The 25,316-nt window shown below is 49.6% G+C and overlaps 1 protein-coding gene across 2 annotated transcripts in view; it reads right to left on the bottom strand.

Moving 5' to 3' along the window:
- The window catches only part of SLC6A4 (solute carrier family 6 member 4), a 36,356-nt gene extending 13,933 nt beyond the window's left edge, over positions 1-22,423 (bottom strand). The window contains exons 1-10 of one of the 2 annotated variants that reach the window (XM_077851893.1): positions 22,270-22,423; positions 9,478-9,932; positions 7,017-7,151; positions 5,830-6,049; positions 4,920-5,058; positions 4,208-4,342; positions 3,785-3,888; positions 2,592-2,719; positions 1,444-1,556; positions 463-594 (exon numbers count right to left, since the gene is read on the bottom strand). In XM_077851893.1, the coding sequence (XP_077708019.1) occupies positions 463-594; positions 1,444-1,556; positions 2,592-2,719; positions 3,785-3,888; positions 4,208-4,342; positions 4,920-5,058; positions 5,830-6,049; positions 7,017-7,151; positions 9,478-9,820 (1,449 nt within the window). In that variant the 5' untranslated portion in view covers positions 9,821-9,932; positions 22,270-22,423. Of the gene's footprint in view, positions 1-462; positions 595-1,443; positions 1,557-2,591; positions 2,720-3,784; positions 3,889-4,207; positions 4,343-4,919; positions 5,059-5,829; positions 6,050-7,016; positions 7,152-9,477; positions 9,933-19,327; positions 19,472-22,269 lie in introns of those variants that run through there. The other variant, XM_077851894.1, reaches the window with a different exon arrangement.
- Between the last annotated feature and the right edge of the window lie 2,893 nt (positions 22,424-25,316).

Raw genomic sequence — 25,316 nt, 5'->3', positions numbered from 1 at the left:
CCTCAGCTACAAAAAAATAAAAAAATAATAAAAATAAAAAATCATGGGAGATGGTCTGACTTCTTCACCACTGCAAATTCTCTGGAGGAGACAAAGTGACATTACAAGCATGAGATGCCAGCCTTCAGATATTCTGCATATTAGGACATCAGGGCAATAATCCCATGAAAGCCGAGAAGCAAATCTTATTTCTCCAGATACTCTGTCAAGCCTGAAATCTAGTTGAGTCTCCTGTAAAATGCTAAGACCTTCAGTTACATGCACAGATTCTACCAACAGATGCTGCCAGAAACCATTGCTCTTCTGGTCCCTGGTGATATTTTAACAGCAGTGTCAACCCCTCTTACTTTGGCCCCTTATATGGCCTCAGGGCACCATATAGGATGGGAGGAAAGGAACAGGTTCTTGCAGTGTTCTGCTGCCCAGGGGAGGCTGTGCAAAGCTGAGAATTGTGGTACTCACAAAGGTCAGGGTGACCAGGGATCCAAAGAAGCAGGTAATGACCACACAAAGCACAAACCACTCCCGGCGCTTGGACCAGATGTGTGGAAACTCATCTAGCACAGCTGTGATCACCCCCTCCAAGCCTGCAAACTGAAAGGGACACACAAGCAATCACAAGGGAGGGCTGGGGACAAGTCTGTTACCTTTAAGGACAACAAACAGGAGAGAGAGTTGCTGGTCATGAGTAGATCCCCTTCTACACCGGCCCTCACTGGAAATATACCACCCTGTTTTACAATGTCATTTAGAACCCAGCCCTAAGGATATCAAGGAAAGAAAATATAGTACCTGGACAGGACTTCCTTTTTAAAAAATATTTTATTTATTTGTTTGAGAGAAAGCACACAAGCAGAGTGTGGGGCAGAGGGAGAAACAGACCCTCTGCTGAGCATGGGGCCAGACATGGGGCTCAATCCCAGAACCCTGAGATCACGACCCGAGCCAAAGGCAGGCACTTAACTGACTGAGCCACCCAGAGCCCCTAGATAGGACTTCTTTATGTGAGGTCTCTTGGGGAGACTTTGGTTGTGCCAGAAAGGCCAGCTCAAAGCTGAAAGTCATCCCCCACTAATAAGTAAATACAAGGTGCTGAGACAAATGTGAGATAGCAGGGTACGGAGACACAAGAGTGACTTTGCTCTGGCCTTTGGCTGTTGCCATCTGGTCAAGGAACAGGGTATAGTAATAATAGTTCACATATGCTGAGCCCTGGCCTATGCAGACACCTCACTCATTAGCCCATTAATGAACCTCTAAATGCACTAAAGATCAAGAGCACCACAGTGAGGGCTGAGCAAAGGGCTGAGGGAGCCCCAGGAGGAAGTAGCCAATGTCTGGGGTGGCTGGGATGGGAGGGATAGGTCCACCTTCCTCCCACTCCCCTGCTTCCTCTTCCCCTATCTCCACCAAAAAGCCAGGTTTCCTTCCCCATTCACTCACAGTGCTGTCCAGGCCCAGTGTGATCAACATCAGGAAGAAGATGATAGCAAAGAATGTGGATGCTGGCATGTTGGCTATGGCTTCTGCATATGTGATGAAGAGGAGGCTGGGGCCTGAAACAGAGCGGGAGAGAGGAGGTGGTGGTCACCAACACCTTCCCTGCAAAGATGTCTCGGGGGAAACTCAGCCACACCAACAATGACAATTCTTGTCACAAGGCCTTACACATGAATTAGGCTTTAACACATACCAAATTCTTGCTCACGCTCCACACCATTCCACCTGCCCATCCCAATATCATGCAAGGCCAGGAGGGAATAGTATCATCTTGAAAATTGTGAACCCTCAATCAATGGGGGAAAGAGAAACAAACCCAAGACCCTAAGACTAACAAAGCTGCATACAGGAATAAGAGTTTCTGCCATATAATTCAGAGCTTTTTTTTCCAGGGCCAGGATATAGCCCTATAGCATTTAGCTCTTTCTGATGGCTTTAGCTCCAGAGCTCCAGAATGGTAGGAAATGTGAAACTGATTGCAAAAGAGTCATAGAGTCCTTGGAATAAAGATCTCCCACTATTTTAAAGTCCCTTTTGATAGCGTGAGGGACATGTCCTCAATCTCTCATGAGCTAGATAGGGGTGCCTTAGTTTGGAGTACAGGAATGATTGGAGCTATGCATCAGGCCAAAGACAGAAGCAAGAAAGCCCTGGGATTCCATCCACAAGATTCCATTGCCACTTTTTCAATATCTGTTACTTCTTTTCCATGGAAACCTCATAATACAGTAGAGGGACTATGTCATCTACATTTTATTTTTCTGCAAGAGGAAATTCTAAGGATTAGTAATCGTTTGCTTACTTACTAGACTTGGACTCATTGCCAGACCCAAACCCACTGGTTCTAAAAGCCCTCATCCAAGTCATATTTTCAAGCCCATAGTGTACTGAAGGCCCTTGAACCAGATGCCACGGGTGCTGCCCCATCCCCACCATGGCTAAACACAGAGGCAGTGAGTTTCTCTTAAACTGTGGAAAGTTTTTAGAGGAACACTTAGAAATAATTCAAAAGATATATATTTGTAAGGATCCAAAGAGTAGCCAAGCAACTCAGTGAGAGCAAGGCATGTAAAGAGAACCCAAGTTCCCACCTGCATCTTTGGCCACCTCAGACACATCTTCGTTCCTCATCTCAGCCATATATCCGAGCACTGTGAAGATGACAAATCCTGACACGAAGCTCGTCATACAGTTCACCACACTGGTCACCAGGGCGTCTCTAGAGCAGAAAACCCATGTGGTCTGAGACATTTCCAAGTAGAGAGTCTCAAGAGCATCTGTCTCCAGCCAAGGCAGGGTGAGCCAGCTGAACCCGCAGGGACCTCAGGCCTGTCCTGGTGTCCCCTCCCCTCCTCCCAGTCCCTGCCTCTCAGACTGGTTGGCAGCTGCCATTACCACCATGCATGGGAGGGGAGAGCCGCAGGTCAGGACTGGTTAAAGAGATGGTCCTGTTGTGAACTGGAACACAGATTTCTTGACTTCAAATAAGAATTTCTCCGAAGCAGGGCCCGGATTGGAGTCGGGCCATCTGAGGGCCTTGGCCTCACATTTATGAAGCCCTCAGATTTAGACTATAAACATTATGTGCAAACAGGTTACAAGACTGCCATAGGGATATCCTGACACTTTTAAAAGAAGACCTTGTCATCTAACTTCAGGTTGGTGTCTCAGTGCAATGCCACATTGATTAGGGTACTTTTTAAGAAAAAATTAATTCTGTAATTATCTTGTGAACAGCACCATTAGACTGCTGGACACTGCCATCTGTTATAGAGCATTAAAACAAAGTTAACTCTAAAGATGATGAGTGATATTGAAATTGTAATTGGTATTACACTCCCTATTTCATCAAAATTTCTGAAATGAGATTTTGCCACAAAAATTATGGCATTTTGCATTGGTCAAAATAACTCAATCATTATACTTTTGTGAAGATGTGCATAAATAAATGGTCACATTATAATTTTTGTTAAACACATTAATAAGTGAAATCTAAATATTTAACATGTTGCGATTTTTGTAAATCTGTTTTGGAATTTAATTTTTTTTATACACAGAGACTCTCACCAAATGGAATTGGCCTGGGGCCCCTCTCAATCTCTGAATGGCCTGGGTGAGGCTATGGACTAGGTGGGTGCTCTGGCCATGGTGCAGCTGGTCAAGGACCTGTGGTACACCTAAGCCCAGCCGAGTTTGAGGCCATAAGTTCGGTTGCCTTCCTCCGGGCCAGCTGACTATGCTCACCCTACATTCAAGCTTTGCTTGGGGAGCCCCAGATACTCACTGGTAACAATTGTTGTTGAATTTGTTGTAGCTAGCAAAAGCCAGTAAAACCCCAAAGCCAGGACCAAGAGAGAAGAAGATCTGAGCAGCAGCATCCACCCACACCTGGAAGGCAGGAGACGTAAGGGTGAGAACTGAGCCAGGGCCAGCGCTCTCCCCTCCATGTGGCTCCATGCAAAGTGAAAAACCAGGTTTCAAGCTCCTTCCAGGGGCAGCCACATACCAAGTGCAAACAAATGTGATTTCTCTTCCTCACGTTTTGGCATAAACCAATTCCCTGGCCTTGACTGTACTTTTCATGCTTGCATTTCTGATTTATAACATTATTGCAAACTTGCCACTGAACCTAAATTTCAGTTGTCCCTATTGAGCTTCATTTGGTAAAATGACAGACAGGTGCACATCGTTTTCCTCATCATCTTACCCCTGTCTCCAGGAGTTTCTGCCAGTTGGGTTTCAAGTAGAAGAGAACACCCCTCCAGGCTCCAGGGAGGGTGGCCCCCCTTACCAGCAGGACAGAAAGGATGATATAAGGGAAGGTGGCTGTCACCCATACCACCTGTAAAGGAAGGGAGTAGAAACACAGGTTGTCAGCAGGTAGATAGATGTTGGTGTCTTTCATTCTTGAAAACATCCTAGAAAAGAGACACACCTCTCCTTTTCTGTAACTATAGGAGGCAGGGTGACATGGCTAAAATATCAGAGCCTTTTGAACCAGACAGGGATCTGGTGCACAGCTTGCTAGTACTATCACCTCTAAACCCACTTCCCACCTGTAATATGGGAAAACACCCAGCAAAAGATAATGAAGTAGCCAGTGATCAATAACGCACTGATCATGGCCCATCATGGGTTTTCAATAAATTATTGCCATTTTTATTAATTGTGACACCACAGATAGGTTAAAGGAATTTTTTTAAAAAAAATCACACAATGGTTCTTGGGATTGGCCCATTTCTAGAATTTTTGAACAGATTTGGTAAAGAGAAACCAAATGAATTGTGAATCATGAATCGTGTTTGGTGTTGAAGGAAACAATGTCCCTCTGTCTGTGGCTGTCCAGGATACTGAGTTCTGAATTTGAATCCTCTGGGACCCCTTGGCAGGCCTGGATCCACAGCCAGAGTCCTCCTCACCTTGCCAGATGTTTTGACACCTTTCCAGATACTGAAGTAGATAACAACGAAGATCAGCATGATGCAGAGGGTGAGCTGCCAGCTGATGCCACCCAGGTCCTGAAGTCCATTAGACCGATGGAGCTGCAGGACGTGGCGCCTGGAGTGAGTGAGAAAAAAAGGTCTGTGAGATGGCCTGAGCAGCACGCTGAGCTGGTGGTCTGTGACAGTTCCGGCAGGTGCCAGAAGAAGCGGACATCGCCCTACAAGGACCAGCCTTAGGAACTCCTGGCTCTGCCCATCTTGAGGCACAGGGTGCCACAATTGGCCCACAAACCCCGGGAGGAGCACTCAGCTCCCAAGGCGGACTTTCAGGCATCTCCTTTCCTGGCTGGGTGTGCAGGTGGGTCCCTTCCCACCTCAAAATTACTCTCTCTTGGGCTGCAGCTGCCAGAAATTCTGGCATTAAAGAGTACTACCTACTCCAAAGGGTAGGTCCCACTTGTGAAGTGAACACATGATACTAGAAACTCTCTGAATAGTTTCCAACTACTGAAGCAGTGGGAGGCTTTGATTCCATGACAAGTGGCTGAGAGTGGGGTCCAGGAAGAAGGTGCTTCTGACACAAGGAGTAATTTCAGAATGTGCAAAAAGGGATGGACTTGGGCACACTGGGGCAACCTGGCCTGCCATGCTGGAAAGGAGGGGGACAACACAGAAGGCCATATTAGGGAGCACCCAAGGTAGAGTCCCCCTGGCTCCAAATCTGCCTGGGGCTGGCCTTGCTGCTCCCTCTCTTTCATTTACCTCCCTTGCCCTCAGAGTTGCATTTCTCATAAATCTGGAAAGAGATAAAGAGCCTCTGCCTCCTTCCTCGGAAGCCAAGTCCCAGGGGTGTGACCTGCACCTAACAGACCACCCCCTCACTTACATGTAAAATTCTTCTGCAGGGGATGTTGAGTGGGGCGTCCAGGTGATGTTGTCCCCGGAAAAGTAGTTGGTGCAGTTGCCAGTGTTCCAGGAGTTCTTGCAGCTGGTCCAGGGCAGCTGGTCCGTGAAGGACGAAATGAGGTAGTAGAGTGCCCAGGCCATGATGGTGTTGTAGTAGGAGGCAATGTAGAAGGCAATGATGCAGATGGCATAACCGATCCCTGGGAAAGGGAGGGGGCGGTAGGCCACGTTTACAGGGCGGCCTGGGCCTTGGAGGGCCCTGCAGCTCAGGTGAGGGGGGGGAGGGGCTGCCATTCGCCACGTCCCCCAAGACCTGGGAGATGGTGGGCAGGTGGCAATGTGGTAAATTCCTTAGATGTATTTGTAAGATTACACGTTTGACAAAATAAGTGTGTGTGTGTGTGTGTGTGTGTGCAAGTGCATGTGCTGTTAATGCTTTAAACTTTTTCTAGTTTGGTTGCTTTAAAAAATATTTTTATTTGAATATAGTTGACACACAATGTTACATTAGTTTCTGGTGTACAACACAGATAGACAATCTACACGTTATGCTCTGCTCACCACAAGCGTAGCTGTCATCGGTCACCACACGACATTACAAACACCACTGCCTCTATTCCCTGGGCCGTGCCTTTCATCCCCGTGACTGATTCATCCCATAACTGGAAGCCCATACCTCTCACCCCCTTCACCCATTCCGCCCATCCACCACCTCCTTCCCTCTGGCAACCACCAGTTTATCCTCTATATTTATAGGACTCTATTGAGTTTACTTTTATTTATTTTTTTTTTTTACTTTTTTCACTTTTTTTTAACTTTTTTTTTTACTTTTATTTTTTAATGCTTATCTTACTTCTATTATTTTTTTAAGTTTCTTTTTTTTAGTCATCTCTACAACCAATGTGGGGCTCGAACTCATGACCCCGAGATCAAGAGTTGCTTGCTCTACCAGCCAAGTGCCCCAGGTTTACTTTTAATTGTCATTTATTCTGTTTCCTTTTAACAATTTCATGCCACTTGAGCAGTCAAAAACTTAATTACTCAATTATTTCCCAGAGATACCTTAAGGCCTGATTCCAGAAGAAGGTCCTGGCTCCCACACATGGACGGAAATCACCTTCCCTGCAGGATGCACTCACCTACCCACCCAGCAAGCCTTTCAGTTACCTTTGAAAATCGGGCAGATTTTCCTCCATATTGAAATGCATCCATTTCGGTGGTACTGGCCCAGCGCGAGCTCCATGTAGAACAGCGGGATCCCCCCAAAAATGGCCATGATAGTGTAGGGGAGGAGGAATGCCCCTGAGGTAGATGAAAGACAATTTCACCCCCTGCCCACATCTGCCCCAGAACAGCCCAACTGATCTGGACACCAGAGGTCATGCCAAGATTCACAGGGCCATCTGACACTCAAGTATCACAAAGCCACCCTGTGTTGAATGACCTCACACGGTGCCCCTGGTCTTAGTGCTTTGCCAGAACTCCACGGTCAAAGAGGGGTTTCAGAGAGTAAACGAAGGAGCCAGAGAGTACATGGAAAGAAAGCTGGATTTGGGATCAACAGACCAGGCCCTGGAATGGGTTGTGCTTCTAACCACCCAGCGGACCCTGGTCACCACCCCTCCCTGAACCTGTCATGGGAGCATGAAATGACAGGATTGAGGTGGGCTGAGCCTCCCCACACCAGCCACACACAGGAATCACTGGTGGTGAGTTTAAGAACGCACATCCACCCAGACTCCCTGAAGCAGAAGTTCCAGGGATGGGTGTATAAAGGTAATTTTTAAGCTGCCCAAGTGATTCTAACACAGCCAGAGTTTGAGACCCTTAGGACAGATCACCTATGACAACCTGCATGATCGCTGCAATAATCTACAAGTCCCTGAATTCTTATCTTTGTTCATCCGTAACATCCCTGGCTCCAGACACTTATTACTGATATTTGGCTATATTCCCACAATCCCACTAAGCCAGAATGCTCCCCTCTTTAACCACCCTTTGCAGATGTGGCTGAAATGGTCAGTTTGCCACAGAATGAGGAAGTGCGGAGCTGCTGCGTCACTGGAGATGCTGGTGTCCCCTGGCTCTCATGGCTGAGACAGAATTTGGAAACACCAAAGTGGGAATTGCTCACCTGCTGCCTGAGTTTTAGCCCAAAGGGTGGGTCAGCTGTGATTTTCACCGCTAAATTTGAACCCAGAAGGCAGTGCAACTCAGAAAGTTCCCACCTCACTTGCAAACACCCTGACAACATCTGGCTTGAGAATAAGAACCATGTTGTGTTTTCATGGTGGCATCTGTCCAGTGGATCTGCTTGACTGGCTTTATAGTGGGGAATGAGGGTGGGAGAAACATCACCAGTACCCCCAGCCCCTTATAAAATGCTCAAGCAAAATGTGAGCCCTCCTAGGCTAGTGGTAACTTCTGCTCCTTCCCGGCAAGGAGGGCTGGGCTTCCCAGGCCTCCTGGAGCTGCCTTTGCCTTCACATGGACCAAGGTTCTTTAAAAATGCAGCAAATCCAGGCAACTCTGCATCATGCCATCGAGGAAATGAGGACACTAATGAATTCTTTCCCAAATTTCATTTTAGCTGCCCTCCCAAATCAGTTGCCAGAGCTTCTGTCAAAATAAATATTGACTGATTTGACTTCCACTTCTTGTCCTTTTTCCCATTTTGATAGCAAGTCCAATGTCAATGCAAAGGCCCCATACCTACTCCCTCCTCTCCATTCTACTCTCTGCAGCTCCCATTGCCATGCCTATAGTCAACTGCTCTTTTTGATAATCTACAAAGTTAACTGCTATGAAGGCGTTAAGGGTAGAAAGAGGAATATGGGGCAGCCCCGGTGGCTCAGCGGTTTAGCACCGCCTTCGGCCCAGGGCGTGATCCTGGAGACCCAGGATCGAGTCCCATGTCGGGCTCCCTGCATGGAGCCTGCTTCTCCCTCTGCCTGTGCCCCCCCCCCCTCTGTCTTTCATGATTAAATAAATAAAATCTTAAAAAAAAAAAGGAGGAATATAAAATAGTCTCTCGCCTCAAAAATTTAGCACCCTTGTAGGAGACATGAGGCAGATTCAGTGGATGGTTTGGGGTTATCATTAATGCCAGGCTGTGGCTGGGTTCAGCTCTGGATCATGCTCAGGTTCCAGCTCAAGACTGAACCTAAGCTGACGCCCTTCTCTGACCACACACAAGTCCAAACGCCCGGGAGGGTCTGGGACTCCAGAGCCACTTCCCAATTTATCCTTACACAGATGTAACCTCTCTGGACTCTGCTGAGCAGAACATGCACAGTGCTGATGGCCATTCTCTTGCTGTGAGAGCAGAGCTTGGATAATGCAGGGATGAGAAGGGGGCTCTTCCACAAAGCACTAAGGATGCTGAAAATCTGGTGAGGGCAGGTTTGGGAGAGCTTTATCCAACTTCATAACTCAGAGAGCCTCAGACATGCTAACCTAACATTTGACTTCTGGGGATTTGTTTTTTGGACCAGCCTGGAAGTCTAAGCAATCAGGTTCCCAGACTCATCAGTTAGGTAAGACTGAAGAGACATGATCACTGCTCTGGCCTCCCAAGAGGATCTACAGACCATCCCTGGGTCAGAGCCTCTGCACCCCCGATACTGACCCCCTCCATTCTGGTAACATATGTAGGGGAAGCGCCAGACGTTGCCCAGGTCCACGGCATAGCCAATGACCGACAGGAGGAAATCCATCTTCTTGCCCCAGGCCTCTCGTTCCCCTTGATGAACTTCGGCCACTAGGGCTGTGGTGGCAGCTGGAATGGAGTGCTGAGGGTCATCTCCTGCACCAGGGCTTGGAACTGCTGAGTACCCACTGGAGATTTGGCCAGACTCCACCTTATCCTCGGGGACAGGGACACCCTGCTGTAGAACTCCATTTTCCTGACAGTCTTCTTTATCCTTACATGCTGATAGCTCCTTCTGGGAATTTAAGGCTGTGGTTTCCATCCTGCTGGCTAGGAGATGATACTGACACCCATCTGCTGAGGATCCAAACTGAATTCTCAGGGCTCAGATCTGTGGATCTCCTCAGAGCTTTATTTCAATGGGATCGACAGCTCTGTTGGAAAGGCACACAATGAAGGGAGAACAGAGTTACGCATTTTACTTGTCTTTGGTATTAATTCAAAAGACATCTTAAACTACATTAATTAATGGGATTACAAATGCATCCATCAGGAGTGAAACCTCTTATTTGCTATATAGCAGTCAATAAAATCAACTACAGTTTTCAACCTGTATGAGGTATCAAATCACAAGTCATTCACAAAGGAAAAACCAAAACAACAAACCAAAGACAGCAAATCACCCAGGTCTTGCATCGGCTCTGTTTAAGAACAAAGTACTGACCTCACTTAGAGGGACTGGAATTGCATCCTGGAGTTTACCAGTAACTTGGAAGAGGGTAAGAAGAGGGCTTTCTTCATCAAAACCTTGCAGAGCACTTACCTTGTCCTGAATGCTATGCAGAGGGTGGGTGAAGAAACAACGAAAGAAGCAGTTTCTACTTGCAAATAGATTATTAGGACAATCCTTACTACCATTTAAGCTGAGCATGAGCTATATTTTACATAAATTATAGGTGTGACTTTAAAAGGAAAAGAGTAAAGGCATGAGGTGAAAAGGCCACCTTTGGGGAGGCACCCCTAGCTCCTTAGCTGTGGACTTTTCCATTCTTCCTGTGGTCCAGCTCTTAGAGATTCTAGCTGCTTCTGGCCACGTCCAGTCCATCTGTGCTTCGCGGAGCCGCGTCCGCATGGTGCCTGGGCAAGTCTGCCCCGGCTCTGAACGGCCCTGCTGCTCACCGTGTATCTCACCTGCCTCTCCCGGCAACTCCTGAGGCGGATCCACCAGTTACTCTGCAACCGTGGGCAGGCGGGGTCACTTCTCCTCTAGGCCGGAAGAGCCAGTGAGAGGAGCGTGCAGGTTACAGATGCCAGCTTGGCCCGTGTCTCTGCGTCCAGCACGCTGGTAGGGAGGGCTGGCCAGGGCCCCAACACCCCCATAGCCCTGCCGGGGCCGAGGTGCGGGGAAGTCAGGGCAGCAATCTGGACCGAGGCCTCACCCGTCAAACGTGAGGCAGAAATCTGAGCCCTATTGGACTTTAAACCTATGGCCTATTATAAAGTAGTAAGGAGCCAAGACCTCCCAGCTAGCTTCATTTCATCTGGACCTGAACTTTTCTAGCTCTTGAAGTAGTCTGGGAGCTGAAATAGGTTTCTGCTTAGCTCAGATCGTGTCCTACCTTTCTAGGGATGAGTGCTATCACTGCTCACATCTGCGAAGATCTGATATCACCCTTCAAATCCAACAGGTGGAGGATGGCTAGAAATGGATAGTTAATGCCCTGAAAAATTCGAACACAAAGTAGTAGATTCACATATCGATGACTATGTACATAAATATCATCAAGGAAGAGAAATGAACATGAGGTGAGGCAAATAATTAGAGCTTTGCGTTCATTGGGTTCATTTTCCTGTGAAGTAGAAAATAAAAATTTTAAAGAGATTGACTGTTGCCAAAAATATTACAGCAACAAGAGAGAAACCAGCTCTACCGACCTAGGGTGTGTATGTGTGTATGTAAGGGGACAGGGTGGGCATCCTGGCTTCTACCGATTCCAGCTGCTTGGCCCCCACCCCCTGACCCTACCCTGGGCTCAAGGATGCAAACACCACTCATAGAAGAGCATGAATTTCTGACAGTGATCTAGATAAAACCCCACTGTGTTCATCTTTATGCTGTTCTCCAGCTTCTCCCTGTCCCCCTCCATGGACTTTTTTTTTCTTTAAAGATTTTATCTAGTTATTCATGAGAGACACACAGAGAGAGGCAGAGACACAGGCAGAGGGAGAAGCAGGCTCCATGCAGGGAGCCTGACGTGGGACTCAATCCCAGGACCCCAGGATCACGCCCTGGGCCAAAGTCAGGTGCCAAACCGCTGAGCTACCCAGGGATCCCCCACCCTCAGACTTTTAAAATTAACCACACAGTCTCTCATCCACTATAAGTAACCATGTAACAGGCTAATGGATTTTTTTTTTAATTTCATTATTTTTCAAGAGATGAAAAAGCAGTGTATTTAAATACACAGCTAAATTCAATCTGGACTTTGCAGTCTCTGGTTCTGTTGTTTGAAGACAGCCTCTGCACTTCCCTTCAGCCTGTATCAACCACATGTTTGCCACCGTGAAGAAGTTCAACACTGAAGAAGTTGAAGACCAGATGACAGGGAGCTTTATGGTGTGCAGCCCAATGGCATCCAAGGGACAGAGACAGCCTATGACCAACGCTCCCCCTTCCCCACCTTTCTTTCTCCACCTTCAAAATGGTACCCAAAGTCTTCTGAAGGAACTTCTTCCTATCTTGAATACTGCACTGTTGCTCTTGTGCAAACTGCAGCTCAGGGGCACCCAGTCAGTTCAGTTGGCGGAGCCTGTGCCTCCTGACCTCGGGGTCATGAGTTCGAGTCCCAGGTGGGGTGTAGAGATTACTTTAAAAACAAAACAAAAGGGATGCCTGGGTGGCTCAGTGGTTGAGCGGCTACCTTCGTCCCAGGGTGTGATCCTGGAGTCCCGGGATTGAGTCCCACATCAGGCTCCCTGCATGGAGCCTGCTTCTCCCTCTGCCTTTGTCTCTGCCTCTCTCTTTCTGTGTCTCTCATGAAAAATAATAAAATATTTAAAAACCAAACAAAAAACTACAATTCAAAGAGCAGCTATATCCTCCAATCTTGCTCTGGCGGGCTATGGGATGGACACGTCACCCATCTCTGAAGAATACAGTGGTAGGATGAGCAGATACTTAGCCACACTAGTGCCTCTGTCACCTTCCTGACACCGGGGTTTCCTGTACATTCTCCCTTGGGGCACTCTGCAGGGAAGCTGGACAATGTACATGTGTTGGTGAACTTTTAGGGGCAATGCCTGTTCTTCAGTATCTTCAGGGGTTCATCCCCTAAGGTAACTGATCTGGATTTCTTGGCATCTGTCACAAGCAGCTCCTAGAAGAGTAACACACTCTTCTCTATGTTCGTTCTGAGCATTACAAAGACTTTGTTTCCGGAAATATCCCCCAGCACTTTTTTTTTTTTTTTAAATTGCATCAACAGGCTGAAATGGCCCAAGTTGTAAGAAAGCTGGTCCAGAGTGATCCTCAGCTGACTCACAACCCCAGGCTGGTCTCTCTCCAGCCAGCTCTGCTCTCTAGCTTTCTCTGATGGTGCCTGCACTCCTGATCACAAAACCTGGGGTACAAACATAAGTTACAGCCACCCAAAGCCACCGAACAGGCAAAAGACGCACATCTTTTTTTCTCCGTCTCCCAATTGGAAGAAAGCTCCTCCCGTTACTAATCCAGTTGGCCACGAGTAGACGGCCTGGTCTGGACCCTCTTCTGTGGCTCCCACTTTCTGATTTTACAGAGTACTGGCCACCTTTTTCTACTGAGACCAGCAGATCACAGTTGAGAGCAAGCTGCCTCAGGAATATAGAAGTAAGCGTTAAGAAAATTGGCTTCTAAGAATGTTCTCTTAAAAGCTTTCTTTTTTAGAAGATATTTTTATCCTGCTGGGTAGAGATTGTAAACGAGGTCAACATTATAGCTGTGACCTCCTCCAGGCAGCCTTTGAGTTTCTCTGTGGCCAGAAAAAGCCCCAGAAGCCTTCCTTGGCACCCTGAATGTGTACCCTTGTGCCAGGGTGAGCAGGTGCCAGGCTGACGGTGGCACTACATAACCCTGCTCCTCAGTGGGATGACAACCTGACATGTAGGACCCTTGTCCCCGCATCTCTGCACGTGGGCAACGTGGTGGTGCCATTGGTGGGCTGACTGTTTTCTGTTCATACCCCTGCTTCATCTCAGCCTAGGAGGGGGGCTAAGTCACCCCCTTTCCCTCTACCACAGTAGAAAGGAGGACTGTTTCTATTTAAACTTCTTCTGATCAAATCTCCATTCCTCTTCCCACAAATCCTGTCTCTGTAGCCAGGGAACCAGTATTGGAACAAGCATGTAATCACAGTGATTAGTCATGAAACCACCCAGATCTTTTTTTTTTTTTTAACCACCCAGACCTTTGGAAATGTCCATGACCCTACTTGTCACATCTGTCAGCACACTCCAAGCAGAAACACTATAGAAAGTTTGTACTTTGACTTCAGTTGTCGAGATCAAAGTGAGTTCATGTCTCAAGACACTCAGTTTTCATTTTCAATGACAAAACAAAACCAAATCCAGCACGAATTAGAGATTTATCGCTGAGAAAAGATTAATTATAGTTCATATAGCCAAGTGGCAATTTGCATTCTCTCTTCAGAGAGGGAGTCTGAAGTTCCCAAGACCCCTCCTGAGGGTGGCATGAATTACAAAGGCCCATTGAGATTTTGAGCCTGGCCCTCCGCCACCGGCAACACTGTGCAGAGATGTACTGTATGCCTACTACGTGCTCGGCTCTTGGAGGCAAAGCAGGCACAGTCCTGCCTTCATGGAGTTCATGGTGCAAGGCCAAAATCTGACTGCAAGAAAAGCAGTATTTATGCTTAAAGAGGGAGAGGCAGGTGCTGCTCGCGATCGCTGTTGCACATCCTATTGTAAACAGAGCTTTCCGCTGACCCCATGCAACATGTTCAGAGGCCTCACATTTCCAGCTCCAAGGTGCCCTCAGATTTTAAAAGTTTTCCTTTGGTTCCTATTGTGCAGCTTGTCTCACAGGAGCCTGGACTTGAGTGGGTTCTGGCTCATGGTCCCCACAGTGTAAAGACAGTGGTTTATATTTGTATCCACAGGGCCTCCTGGCTCACCCTTCAAACAAAATAGACCTCACAATGTGAATGGGGAGGACAGGGAAAATCCACTTGTTTTTGGACAAAAGGGGTAGAAATGAACACCGCCATCCCAACTGAAGAAGTCTTTGAGTGAGACAGTCAGTTTACTTTTTTGGAGAGGAATTAAATAGCCTATAATCCTTAGGTCCTTATCATGTGAAAGGACAAAGGTCTCTGTCCAGAACTTTCCCTGCCTGGGAGAGGGTAAGCCTAGACCAACCACCTTCCAGAGGCACCACTTAACTGTTCTCATGCCTACACCTCATGGCCCTCCAGTCTCACAGATCTGCCCCAGGACCCCAGACCTTCCACCTACTGGCTATGTGACTTGGGGCAGGTCCCTTAACCACTCTGGGCTTTCATTTCCTTGTATGTAAAAAAGACCATGAAAATTCCTGCTTCCTAAAGGCCGTTGTGGGAAATGAGGGGGTGACGGCTGCTTTTCTCAGTGTCTAGCACGTGGAGAGTGTCAATAAATGACGGGGAGCTGATGGCCACCAGGCCACTACAATGTGCAGCGCATCCTGCCCTCCAGCTTCACAGCTCTGTCAGGGGGCCTAAGGCCCAGAGGCTAGGTGATTCCTAGCCCACAGCACAATATGTGGGCAGCCTGAGACAGAAGGACGGGCTTCCATGCCCTTCCATGGGCCCTCCCTGACTGTGCTTGGTCCTCTCGGTCAGTTCCTCTCCCTGGGGTCACTGGGAAAGTTATAGACAGCAGATTCCCAGGCTGCTGTCCCAGAGATTATAATTCAAAAGATCCATGTGGGTACTGCATGCTTCACAAGCGCTCTAGGTTATCAGGGGCAGGTGGACCACCAAGCACGCCCAGTACATCCCTACCCTGTACTGCTGCTTCCCTGAATTATCCCATATCCTTCCAGCCTTACTCACCACTCCAGCCCAAGATGGTCCCTCTCTACTGTGTACAATTACTAATGTGCATTCATCACTGATTATTGTGTATCATTAGTTATCCTTTTACGTACCTTTGCTTTGGATGCCCTGGCAGCAGGGGCCATGGCTCATACATCTCTGTACTCAAATACTTGTGCAGCTGCCCACACAGAGGTTCTATTTTGGGTTTCCTGGGTGCAGGACCTAGCGAGCCCCAGGTGAGGCATTTCTGAGCCTACCCCTCTCTGCTGCTCACCTATCAGAGAGATCTGCTGTGTATCTTGGGGGTGGAGGGAGGACTGTCACAACAATCATTTTAATGGACTGTGGACTACAAAAGACTGACATGTCTGGGATTAAAGAAGAGTCTAGGTTGTGCTTTTAGACTTTGAAACAAGTACCAGCAGGCACACCCATCAACGGCCTGTGTTCCAAACGTTCATCTGTGAGTTCCTCATCTGGAATTTGGAATGTATTTTCTACCTACAGAAATAAATCTTGCAAAGGATGGCTAGCCTCTTAAACTAGCTTAAAAAATCCATGCTGACCCAGAAAACACTGAAACATCTAAAACAGAAGGTGTGGGACACAGCATTGTCAAGTATGACCAACGATGGGGGTGGACAATGGAGCTGATGGGGCGTTATCTCCCAACTGGCATCTATCCATCTGAACTTTTTTCTGGTTCTTCAGAAAAACTAAACTTCAGGAGAGGGCAGGAAGTGGAGAGAATCCTATGCAGACTCTGTGGAGGAGTCTTCCAGGCACCTTTATTAGAGCTAGAGACATTGAGGACATGGATTTATCATATGGAACCTCACAACTTCCAACTATTTGCTGAAAATGAAACTGCTGCCACTGTTTCAATGTGGACAAGGCCCAGAGAGGACTTGGGAGACTCAGACAGCTGACAGGTTAGATCGGGCAGGATTCAGATGGTCATTTACACCTTCTAAGTAGGCCTTTATTGTTGTCATAATGCAATTTATGCCATACATAGAAATCAAGATCCAGAAACATGGCAGTATTTCCAAACACAGATTTTCTCTTCCTTAATACAAAGCCTATCACTAAAACTACTTTTGTGTAAAACAGACATGATTAGGCCCACGAAGGGAGCCAGGAGAGGGAGAGCTGGCAGGGAGAGAACATGCCACCCCCACCCCACCCAGGGAGAGGGTGTTAGGAAGGGAGGGTGGATTTACCTGTGGCAGTTGAGCAAAGCAGTGAGAGAGGGTGGGGAGAAAGAGATCTGAGATGGAATGAAGTACAGTGGGAGTGGTGGAGGCAAGAGGAAAGGGTGAGCTGGGCCTGTTTGTCTGGGCAGGGCAGGGAGCAGAGAGGACACAGTGGGGTGGAGAGTGGAGGAGTCATGGAGGCCACAAGATGTTAGTGATTCAGAGAATGTTGCTTGAAGGGGCGTATATGCTCAGGTCAAGAAGTTCTGAAAGGTGCTTTACAATGTGTCACACATACAGTTTGGCAACATTAATAAAGATCAGTTCAGGGCAGCCCAGTGGCTCAGTGGTTTAGCACCTGCCTTTGCCCCAGGGTGTGATCCTGGAGACCCAGGATTGAGTCCCACATTGGGTTCCCTGCATGGAGCCTGCTTCTCCCTCTTCCTCTCTCTCTCTGTGTCTCTCGTGAATAAATAAATGAAATATTTTTTAAAATAAATAAAAATAAAAATCAGTTCATCATTACATAGTATCGAGCTAGGCCTCAGATGCACAGAGGTCAGAGCAAGAGGTGGTTTCCAATCCCTGGGAGTCTGGAGTCTCAAGAAGTAACCCTCCATGCTGCAAATGACACCAATGAGCTAGTAGGGAAAACTTAAATAAGGACTGTAATAGTTGCACATTTGATAATATTTTATCAAATTGTTTCCCAAATGTGACCATAGTGGGGCTCTGCTTATGTAGGGGAATGTCTTTATTCTTAGGAGACAAGAGGTGAAGTATTTAGATGTCTGCAAAGACAGAAAAATTATATAATATATAGTTTGTATAATTGTTACATGAATTATGTCACACATATTACATAAAAGTGTATCAAACTATGTATGTTACAGATGCAAAAGTTAGAGTGTACACACATGTGACAAAATGTTAATGACTATTGGCTCTGAGGGAAGGTTCACTGGGACATTTCTCTGATGTTTTAGTTGAAATTCTTTAAAATAAAAAACTGGGGGCACAGGGCACCTGGGTGGTTCAGTCAGTTGAGCGGCTGCCTTCAGCTCAGGTCCTGATCCCAGGGTCCTGGGTTCAAGTCCCAAGTCAAGTTCCCTGCTCAGCGGGGAGTCAGCTTCTCCCTTTCCCTCTGTTCCTCTCCCACTTGTGCGCTCTCTCAAATCAATCAATCAATCAATAAAATATTTTTTAAAGAACCAGGGGGAGGAAAATCACTCTAGTCTTCAGAGTGAGCGCTGGGAACCCGGGAACCCTCCAGTCAGCCGGGCCTCCCTGCGGCTGAGACATACCCAGAATAGCATATCTCTTCTCTCCTCTCCCCGGGCAGGGCCTCTCCTCCCCTTTCCTGCAGCTCAGCTCCTTTCCTCTGAAACAAGGAAAAGAGCCAGCTAGCTTGATTAGTTTTTTTTTTAATAATAAATTTATTTTTTATTGGTGTTCAATTTGCCAACATACAGAATAACACCCAGTGCTCATCCCGTCAAGTGCCCCCCTCTAGCTTGATTAGTTTTTAAAAACAACACACTCGGGGGAGAGGCAAAAACAGAGGCACAGGAGATTCGGGTTCCAGCCCTTGCAGCCATGGGTGAGCTCGAATAAGCCACAGGGCACCTGGAGCCCTTCCAGCTCTGCTCCCCCCTAAATTTGAGGGAGTCCTTCAGGTAGAGGAAAAAATGGTGTTTATTTTATTTTCATTCAGTAGGTCAGTAATAATGGAAATTAAATGTTCTTTGTGCCCAGAAAAATCACACAAAAACAAGAAGGCAAAGCCCGCCAGCTCACTCCCTCCAAGCGAGCCTCTCTGCCAGCCTCCAGCTCTGGATTCTCCCAGAGTACACGATGGGCTCTTAGATCTGCCGTCTGGCCTGGTCAGCGCCTGGAGACCCTGGCCACAGGCTGGCCCTGGGATGTTACCTCCACGTCTCCACATTGCTGGGCTTCATCTCCTGCCCTGCAGTCCAGGGGCTGGGGGTGCGGGGTCTGGGATTCATGAAAGTATATCCAGTCCTGGCTTTTAAAAAGTCCACGGCTGGGACACCTGAGTAGCTCAACAGTTGAGCATCTGTCTTCGGCCCAGGTTGTGATCCTGGAGGCCCGGGATCGAGTCCCACATCAGGTTCCCCGCAGGGAGCCTGCTTCTCCCTCTGCCTGTGTCTCTGCCTCTCTCTCTCTGTCGCTCATGAATAAATAAAATTTTTTTTTTTAAAAAAGCCTATGGCTTAGGGGCACCTGACTGGCTCAGTCAGTGGAACATGTGACTCTTGATCCCAGGGTTGTAAGTTTGAGCCCCACATCGGGCGTAGGGATTACTTAAAAATAGAATCTTAAAAATAAAATAAAATTAACTGATTAAAAATAAAAAAGCCTATGGCTTAAATACCCACTAACAAGGACCGTTGATCCAAGGATGGGTGGCAGCAAGGGAGCTGCTGCCAGGTTGCAGGGGAGCCAAAAGAAAGGAAAAAATAAGGCGAACTGCCTCACACTGACCTCCTCTCTACTCATTTTGTCACCACATAGACACAGGGCTAGGAGAACACTTACTTGGTTTAAAAGTGTGTTAGCAACATCCCTTGATCTTCCCACTCGTTGACAGCCAGCCTAGGTCAAACTGAGGGAATGCCCCTGCATAGAGACGTTACCCAGAGATCATTTCAGAAAATGGGGCCAAGTCAGTAAGATGAGCTCTGCCTAGAAATAAAAGGGCTGTGTCAGCCTGTGGTGGGTCTTGTGCCCACCCAAGAAAAGCTGCTCACCCTCTGCTCAGGGAAAATCACTTATGCCAGGTTTCTTTTTCTTTTAAGATCTTATTCATTTATTCATAGAGATGCAGAGAGAGAGAGGCAGAGACACAGGCAGAGGGAGAAGCAGGCTCCACGTAGAGAGCCTGACGTGGGACTCAATCCAGAGTCTCCAGGATCACACCCTTGGCTGCAGGCGGCGCTAAACCGCTGCGCCACCAGGGCTGCCCATGCCAGGTTTCTTCTACGGGCCGGTTTCATCTATTTCCCATCTGAATCCCTCCTAGAAAGATGAGTTTTCTTTCCTTAGGGTACTGTGAGAGTAAGCCCAGAAACTAATTCCCCACAGGAGCAGGGTAAGTCTCACTTGCCCCAGAAATGGAGAAGTGGGGTGATTTATCAGATCGTTGGCTCCACACCCAAGCCTGTTACTGCTACGTAGAACAAACCTCGGAGGACTACAGCCAATTGGCAACAGCTCGGTGGCTGGAAAGAAAATCGGCACAGCCCAAATCTCACTGCCTGGAGGCTGATTCCACTGCACCACACCCTGGGCATGTTGCAAAAGGGATGTGGGGAGTGGGCAAACTCAGGCTCCTGTTACCTGTTGGTGCTGAGGTGCAGGACTTGACTTGTGCAAACCGCTGCCTTAGAATGAAAGCCCGGGGCCCCAGAGGACCCTGACTTGACAGCAGCATCTGGGCAGAGTCCCGGCACTCAGGCATTTTGCACCATCATTTCAAGTGGCGTTTGCTTAAAGTAGAGAGATTAGGATGAATTGGAGGGGACTCAGACATCATGTCATGCAGGGCCGCCTCCTGCCCCTCACTTAGAGCTTAGGACTGTGACACCCAGAGGAGCTGATTTGTGATGGGAACAACTAAGGTGTGAGGTACCTTGTGATAGAGAAATGACTGCATAATTTTCCCTTTGGTCACATGGGCATCTCTCTTCAAAAAGTCAAATCATGACCATATCCTGTTGATTCATTAAATCAAATTAAACTTCTTCAAGCAGCCCTTCCTTTGTTCTCTCAGATAAAACCATTTGATGACTACAAAGGAGAAGGAATTGTCACTTACTGGCTTAATTTCTGGAATCACCTGGGTCTCTCTTCAGAAGGGGACACTGGGGATGTTCCTGTAAGCCTGCCCTCAGAGACAACCACCTCCAGCCAAGCACCTCCATTCCACCACCACATGGCCCATTCGTGAAACTCTTGGACATGCCTCTCTGAGTCGCATCAAAATGTTCAGATAGGGGATCCCTGGGTGGCGCAGCGGTTTGGCGCCTGCCTTTGGCCCAGGGCGCGATCCTGGAGACCCGGGATCGAATCCCATATCAGGCTCCCGATGCATGGAGCCTGCTTCTCCCTCTGCCTGTGTCTCTGCCTCTCTCTCTCTCTCTCTGTGACTATCATAAGTAAATAAATAAAAATTAAAAAAAAAAACATTATAAAAAAAATGTTCAGATAGCTCTAAAAATTCCCCAACGAGGAATTTCTGAGGTTCTGCTAATTCCATTAAAACTTCAACATCATTCTGCCCCCACCGTCACCACTTCACCCCCTTAGTATATGTTTCTTAAGCAAGAACCTGAAAGAAATGGGTTGAGTGTCTATCTGTGCTGCTACTACATTTCTGGAATGTCCCACGTAGATCACCAGAGTGCTGAGCAGACTTTTGATTAATTGTGAAGCAGTCTCTATCTGTTTTTATTCAGGTTCAGGGAAAAAAAAAAAAGAAAAAGAAAAACCCATGCACAAAATAGCTTGCTTAGTTTGCACCAGCCCCACTAGGACCTGACTCTCATTGGTGCTGGTGGTATGAAAACCACCACTGGGCATCAGTGGCTCCACACAAAAGCAAGGAGCAGGGCAGAGTCAAAGCTGTGTGCTTCCCTCCACTGCTGAAAACCCAAACACTAATGCCGCTCATACTGCCCCTCCGTCTCATTTAAACATAAATCCCAGTGTTGTTTTCTTAGACATTTTCCCTATGTAACTGAAAGCAAAACACATTAAATATTTGATCTAGTCTTACCATGATGAGAGCTAGCAGGCTCATAAATAATCCATTGACCTGGTTCATTTTTCTGGACAAAATAGATCATAAAAATACACACACACACACACACACACACACACAAGCGTTTGTAATGTCTGCCTCTTAGAAATTCCACCCCTCTCAAGTTCTTCAGAACCCCAACTGAAAAAGAAATTCTTTATGCAAAAAGACCCAGTGCAAAAGGAAACGTGCTCCTTTGCGTTCTTTAGCTCCACAGAGTGTTTTCCAAGACATATTTAAATGCACACATTTTTCTTTAGCAACACTAAACATTTTTTCTTAACACACTTCAACGGCTGGAGTCTGAGTTTCCCATAAATTCTGAATGGCCCGGGAGGCGTTTGAGCGGTGCCTGGGCTCTGCCGGCGGAAACCACCGTCCCACTTAAGAGTCGTTCAGAGACTTCTCTAGATACCGGGCATTGATGTCAACCAGACCCTCCCTGCAGAAACGCCTCGGCCGGGCCGCCTGCGCGCCGCGCGCTGACCCAGGGGCGCGCAGAAGCCGCGACTTCAGCTGCAGCAACTTTCCCCCCGCGCCGGGCAGCGCTCGGCGTGCGGCCGCCTCGCAGGGTCTTGCTCCGGTACCGGCCTCGGAGGAAGCCCCCCACCCTCGGGAGGCGAAGGAGCCCCCGCGTCCGGGGACCGCGCGCCCCGCGCCCCCGCGGCCGCCCACCCACCTGCCGGGAGTCGGTGCGGAGGCTGGTCCGCGGCGCTCCGAGGTGGGGCGACCCTCGCGCCCTCGAGGCCCGGGGGCGCGGCTGCCTGTGCGGAGCTGGCGCCCGAGCGGCCGTATTTGTACTCTCCTTCCCTCACATGGTCTGATCTCTAGATAGCCGCCGCCAAAGAGCTCTTTAAGAATTTTTGCGTCACTTTGAGCCGCAGAAACTTTACATTTCCGCGTGGCCGCGGCTCGGCGTTCCCCCGGGGTGGGGTGGGGGCGCCCGGGGCGCTCTCCGGGTGGGGGAGGGGCCGCGCCTTGCAGGGGGGCCCGGGGGGTGGCGGGGCCCCGGGGGACGTGAGGAGGCCCCCCCCCTCCCTAGAGGGGCCAGCGCGCTGGGAACGGGGGAGCCCGGGGCCAGCGGGGGCGCTGGCGGAGGCCGAGCCGAGCCAAGGATCCCAACCTCCTTGCTCTCACCTTGCGGGAGAGGGGGCCGCCCCACAGCCCGCAGGTCTAGTTCCGCCCGCACCAGTTGCCCCCAAAATTATGTTTGGGATCCTGCTAAAAATCACTCCTTCAGAGCGATCTTTCTGGACCACTGACACCCCATCACCTCCCCCCGCCCCCCACCCCGGAGTCCTGCTCTATTTCTCTCCCCAGGACTTAGCGCCTGGCAGTCCTTGAGCTCATCTGCCCCCCACCCGCCCCCGTCCCCCGCCCCGGGACGTGCGCTGGGCCAGAAGGGACCTGGCCATCCCCAAGGCCTCCAGCAGTGCCCAGCTTAGTGGCTCACACCAAATACTTGCAGACAGAAGGAATGAAGGCATCCGTTCCCCTGTTAACTAGCCACACTTCAAAGCTGTATGGGAACAGCGTCTGGCTAGTGAGCGGCCCAAGCGGACATGCCCCTGGTCGTTGCTAGAGTCGATAAGGTGCTACGATATCTGCATTATCTGCGGAGGTTCAACAGGAGCTTATTGTTTTGAACCAATGTGAAAATACTGCTTAGATTTTAAAAAAAATTTTTAAACTTAAGTTTAAAAATGAATTTCATGTTATTTGTCGGGTTACCTTTTCAGTAGATTATTGCAGTTTTGTTTTGTTTTGTTACATTTTGAAAAGAACAGATGGAGTCCTTGCTTTGGGATGTCCCTGAGGCAGAGATAAGAGGGCTGGGACTAGCGCCTCGCGCTCCTCCCAAAGGAGGCCAGGGCCGGAGCAAAGCTGAAGGAAGAAAGGAATTACAAGCTTGCAGCCCCTATGCACTTGGAGGTATGGAACCCACGAAGCTGAGCATGCACTCAGCCGGGCTGAGCAGGTGTCTGCGGGGAGCAGGTGGGTTCCCCAACCTGGGAGCCGTCAGTGTGAGGCTTTGGCGCCACCTAGACATCAGGGTGGCAATTACAAGGCAGCCGGGCCGCTCTGGTGAGCCGCGGGCGAGAAGCGCTGCGGAGCCAGGCTGGTGATTCCTGGGCAAGCTTGGGAACTTCATCTCGGGCCAGATCCCCGGGCGGCAGGGGCCCGCGTGGGCACCTCCCCCTTTCAGGCGAACAAGTTGCTGTCCCCCTCCCCCCCGGGTTCTCCTTGGCCTTCTTAAACTCGTGTGTAAGAGCAGTATGGGTAAGGGGCTAAGCAAACACAGGGTGTCATTCCAAGGAGGGAGCAGGGCAGAACCGGGAACGAGAGTGCGAGGGGCCACAGGCTGTGGCAGCACTGGGGGTGACTTTAGGCTCCACCGAGTCTGTCCTCCACCTTGATTCCAGCGTGGCTTGTAACACCGCTCCACGGCCCCACCAACCGCTCCAGTAGGATTTCTGGCCAGCCAGCCCAGGCCGCTCTGGGTGGCGCCTTCTTTGGTGCGGTGCTGGCCTGGAGAGTGGGAAGCCCCGGGCCTGGGTTAAATCTCGGCTCTGAGCCCTTACTGTCCTGTCTTTGTGAGTTTGCTCCCACACAGGGTGAGCTCCTTTACGTCAACCTGTCTGCCCTTTGGGTCCCTTATGTGTGAAATAGGGATTCTGTGAATGGTGGGCACCACCCAGCTGGGGGGTGCGAAGAGGCTGACATTGCATGGCCCAGCTGTGCACCTCTCCTCCCGAGAGATGCTTCCCCCATCCTCCTCCTTCAGCCTTGGACCACCCAGGCCAGTCTTCTGTCCTCTTGCTCCCTGGCTAAGGGGACACTACCAGAAAAAGACGTTAGACTTTACCCAGACTTACCTTCTCTCGTTCCTTACTGCCTCCCTGGTGGAGCCCACACAGAACTGTCCCACACAGCCCATCCTCTCTCTAAACATGGGCTTGCTCTTCCACTTGTCCCTGTGGGTGCCACCCTACAAACACTGCTTAGCTTCAGCCGCCCCTGAATCCAGCCCATCTCTCCTCCCTAGGGTGACCCCTTCCCCACCTGCTGCTGACTCTTTGCCGCAGCTGCCCAGGGATCTCCAGCAGCTGGCTGTCTCCCTGCTTCCCCCTGAGGGTGGGCTCCCGCAGCCCTGCGCCCTGCCCGGCTGCCCGTCCCCATCCCAGCGCCTTCAGGCCTGGGCACCTGCTCGTGCGGGCACAGGAGCGCGGAGGCTCTCCCGTCAGAGCCACGCAGCAGGGCAGAGCTGACGTGGACGCCGTGTTCCGGGGAAGGCTCCCGGGGCTCGCCCGACCCAGGCCAGGGATACCCCAGGGCAGCTGGGGGGCGCGGGGCGCAGGCAGGGCCCTTGGAACAGAAGGAAGGAGGCCGGGAGGGAGGCGGAAGTCAGAGCCTGGAGGAGGACCTGTGAGGCTGGCGCCTGGCCGGCGTGGAGGGGGCACGACGGCGCCGCCCCAGTGCCCGAGCCCGGAGCCCGGAGCCCGGAGCCCCGGCCGCTCCGCCGCGATTGCTCCCGGGCTCCGGCTGCTGCAGGGCGCACGCAGCCCGCCGCCACCGGGAGCACCGTCTCTGGGCGCCTCGAGGCCCCGCGAGCCCTTCCCCTGCGGAGCCAGACCAGGAACAGCGCCGAGGCCAAGCCCCCTCCTGCAGGCCTGGGGCCGTCCGTCCCTCGGCCTCTGTTGTGGTTAACACAGTCATGGAAAGTGC

Source organism: Canis aureus, chromosome 16 (genome assembly GCF_053574225.1).
Source record: "Canis aureus isolate CA01 chromosome 16, VMU_Caureus_v.1.0, whole genome shotgun sequence".
NCBI lineage: Eukaryota > Metazoa > Chordata > Mammalia > Carnivora > Canidae > Canis > Canis aureus.
The sequence above is the reverse complement of the archived record's forward strand: the minus strand, read 5'-3'. Positions and strand labels throughout refer to the sequence as shown.